Source organism: Dipteris shenzhenensis, unplaced genomic scaffold (assembly GCF_047967505.1).
Source record: "Dipteris shenzhenensis isolate YYH24624 ecotype China unplaced genomic scaffold, Dip_SZ_1.0 scaf0586, whole genome shotgun sequence".
NCBI classification, from domain to species: Eukaryota; Viridiplantae; Streptophyta; class Polypodiopsida; order Gleicheniales; family Dipteridaceae; genus Dipteris; species Dipteris shenzhenensis.
Window position 1 is genome coordinate 6442 of NW_028239892.1, and position 2400 is coordinate 8841.

At 48.4% G+C, this 2400-nt stretch overlaps 1 protein-coding gene across 1 annotated transcript; it reads left to right on the forward strand.

Annotated features, from left to right (window-relative positions):
• The first annotated feature begins 342 nt into the window (after positions 1-342).
• LOC147878071 (putative transporter ESBP6) lies at positions 343-1848 on the forward strand. The gene is given in 7 exon segments (XM_087372450.1): positions 343-606; positions 653-797; positions 800-844; positions 847-1002; positions 1005-1429; positions 1431-1547; positions 1549-1848. Coding segments are annotated over 7 exon segments (1452 nt in total).
• The last annotated feature ends 552 nt before the right edge of the window (positions 1849-2400 follow it).

The window sequence follows — 2400 nt, forward strand, 5'->3', positions numbered from 1 at the left end:
GCCACGTGGAAGTCACCATATTCGTTGATTTGAGCATCCGATACGCTAAGCTTATCAACAGACGTAATGTACCCAAAAAATTGCTGGTAGGATTCTGATCTAGGTATCCAAACCGCCTCAGTTTTCCGCTTATGGCTCAACCCTCAGCGGACTTCGACACCTTCCAAGACATTTCGGAGTAGCCCGTGAGATATGAGAGCAGCGAAGACTAAGTATTTAAGTCCTTGGGATGTGTCAAGAAAGTATACACATATCACCGCCTGGAAGACTCAACCCCCAGTACCCTCTGCACCTACACGAGAGGTGATCTAGCTTACCACTGATATAACATCTGCCAACGCAATGACGGACCATGATGGAATTCGAAGGCATTCTGAACGAACCGCTCAGGAGGATATTGCTCTTGAATCGATATCTCGCAAGAGATCGGTTACTGCGACGATGGGTGAGCTCGTTTTGGAGCCATCCGAGGAGCGGAGAGCAAGTGAGAGCGTCCCTGTTCACAACGTTGTCTCGCTGGAAGATATACCTCCCAATGGAGGCTACGGCTGGGTCTGCACCGGCTGTGCTTTCCTGATCAATGCACACACATGGGGAACAAATGCTGTAAGTCAACACATCGTCATCCAGGGGCTAAATCTGATATAAGTAGGCATGGGGCATCTTTCTGGCCCAGTATATCGCGCATTCGACCTTTCCTGAAGCAAATTTGTTTGCATACGCAGTCATAGGCGGTCTTTCTATCTCACAATCACTGCTAATCTCACCTGTCGTCAATATCTTGGTCAGGAGACTTGGACTCGCACTACTCTGGTCATTGGAGCCGTGCTTGAATTCATTGCTCTATTACAGCTTCGTATGCCACTAAAATTTGGCAGCTGATCTTAAGTCAAGGGATTCTGTATGGATGGGGCATGGGTCTGCTTTACATCCCTGCAACATCTATCGTTCCTCAATGGTTCTCGTCCAAACGCAGCCTAGCTGTTGGTATCGCCTCTTCAGGCGCGGAATTGGTGGCATAATGTACAATCTTGTGGCCGGTAAGGCAGTCGTCTCTGTTGGCTTGCCGTGGACTTACAGAATCCTTGGCTTTTGCGCTCTCGGCGCCAACTTGACTTCCGCATTGCTCTTGAAGGATCGCAATAAGGCCGTCAGACCTCAGCATGTTGTATTCAGCTACAAAGAATTTGCAAGGATTGAAGTGATTCTTGTCATCTTCTGGGGCATCTTCACCGAAATTGGCTACGTTGTTCTTTTGTACTCGTTACCAAGTTACGCGAACCACATCGGCCTCTCACACAGTCAAGGAACAACGGTCGGAGCCTTACTAAACCTCGGACTTAGTGTAGGTAGACCTCTTGTTGGCTACATCAGTGACCGATACGGTCGTATAAACGTGGCGTCGATCATGACGCTGTACTGCGGTGTGTGTTTGCCTCGCTGTGTGGGTTCCTGCGCACTCCTACGGCGGGTTGTTGGCATTTTCGATTCTAGCAGGCTTCGGATGTGGAACATTCTGGGGCACGTCTGTATCTGTGACTGCTGATGTTGTTGGGGTTGAAGAGGCTTCCATCGGCATTCAGTATGATTGTGCTGCCCTTGTGCATACCATCGACATTTGCGGAGCCGATTGGACTTCAAATTGTATCGGATTTCGGATATCTGAGCTCGCAGATCTTCGTTGGTGCAATGTTTATTGGAGGAGCCCTCAGCACATGGTTGCTGCGTTGCTGGAGGATCAGTCAGATTGAGGATAAGGCGCTTGCAGAATCGGGAGATGCACAGGCATTAGCGACACGAGACTTTTGGCTTACACCAAGGCGGCTCTTCTTGATGAAGCGGGTCTGAACGCATTGTAACAGCAAACTGATTCTATAAAACATCTAAACGAAATCTAGTTATGGGGGGGTAAGTAGGCTGCTACATGATGGTACGAGGAACAACTTCATGTCGCTCAAATGTCCTGAAGAGAAGTATCACTGCCCACTGTTCGAATGCTGCCTGATGTCTTGTGTGTACTTGGCGTTCTATAGTAGCATATAGCGAGAGAGGTTGGATCATATACAGTTAGACGGAGCGAAAAGAGGTGAGTATTGCGGATAGTTTGTGCAATCGAAAGTCCAATGCTTGGTATCCGACAACTAGTCACATAAGTCCAAGTGGTGACGCAATACAGTACTACGAAGATTGCGCATCTATTCAGTGTATCGTGATCCAATATACATATATGTCAGTCTTTTCAAGTGCTTTCTATGCTTCTCATGCCATACCACTTAAATCTACCTGTGGAAGCCCTGAAGATCAAGTGGGATGAGATTTGTCGGCCAACGTGGCTTGCCGCGTGCCGGCGGAAGTCGGTGATGGTACCACAAGCCAACGATCGTGTCGAGAAAGATTCTC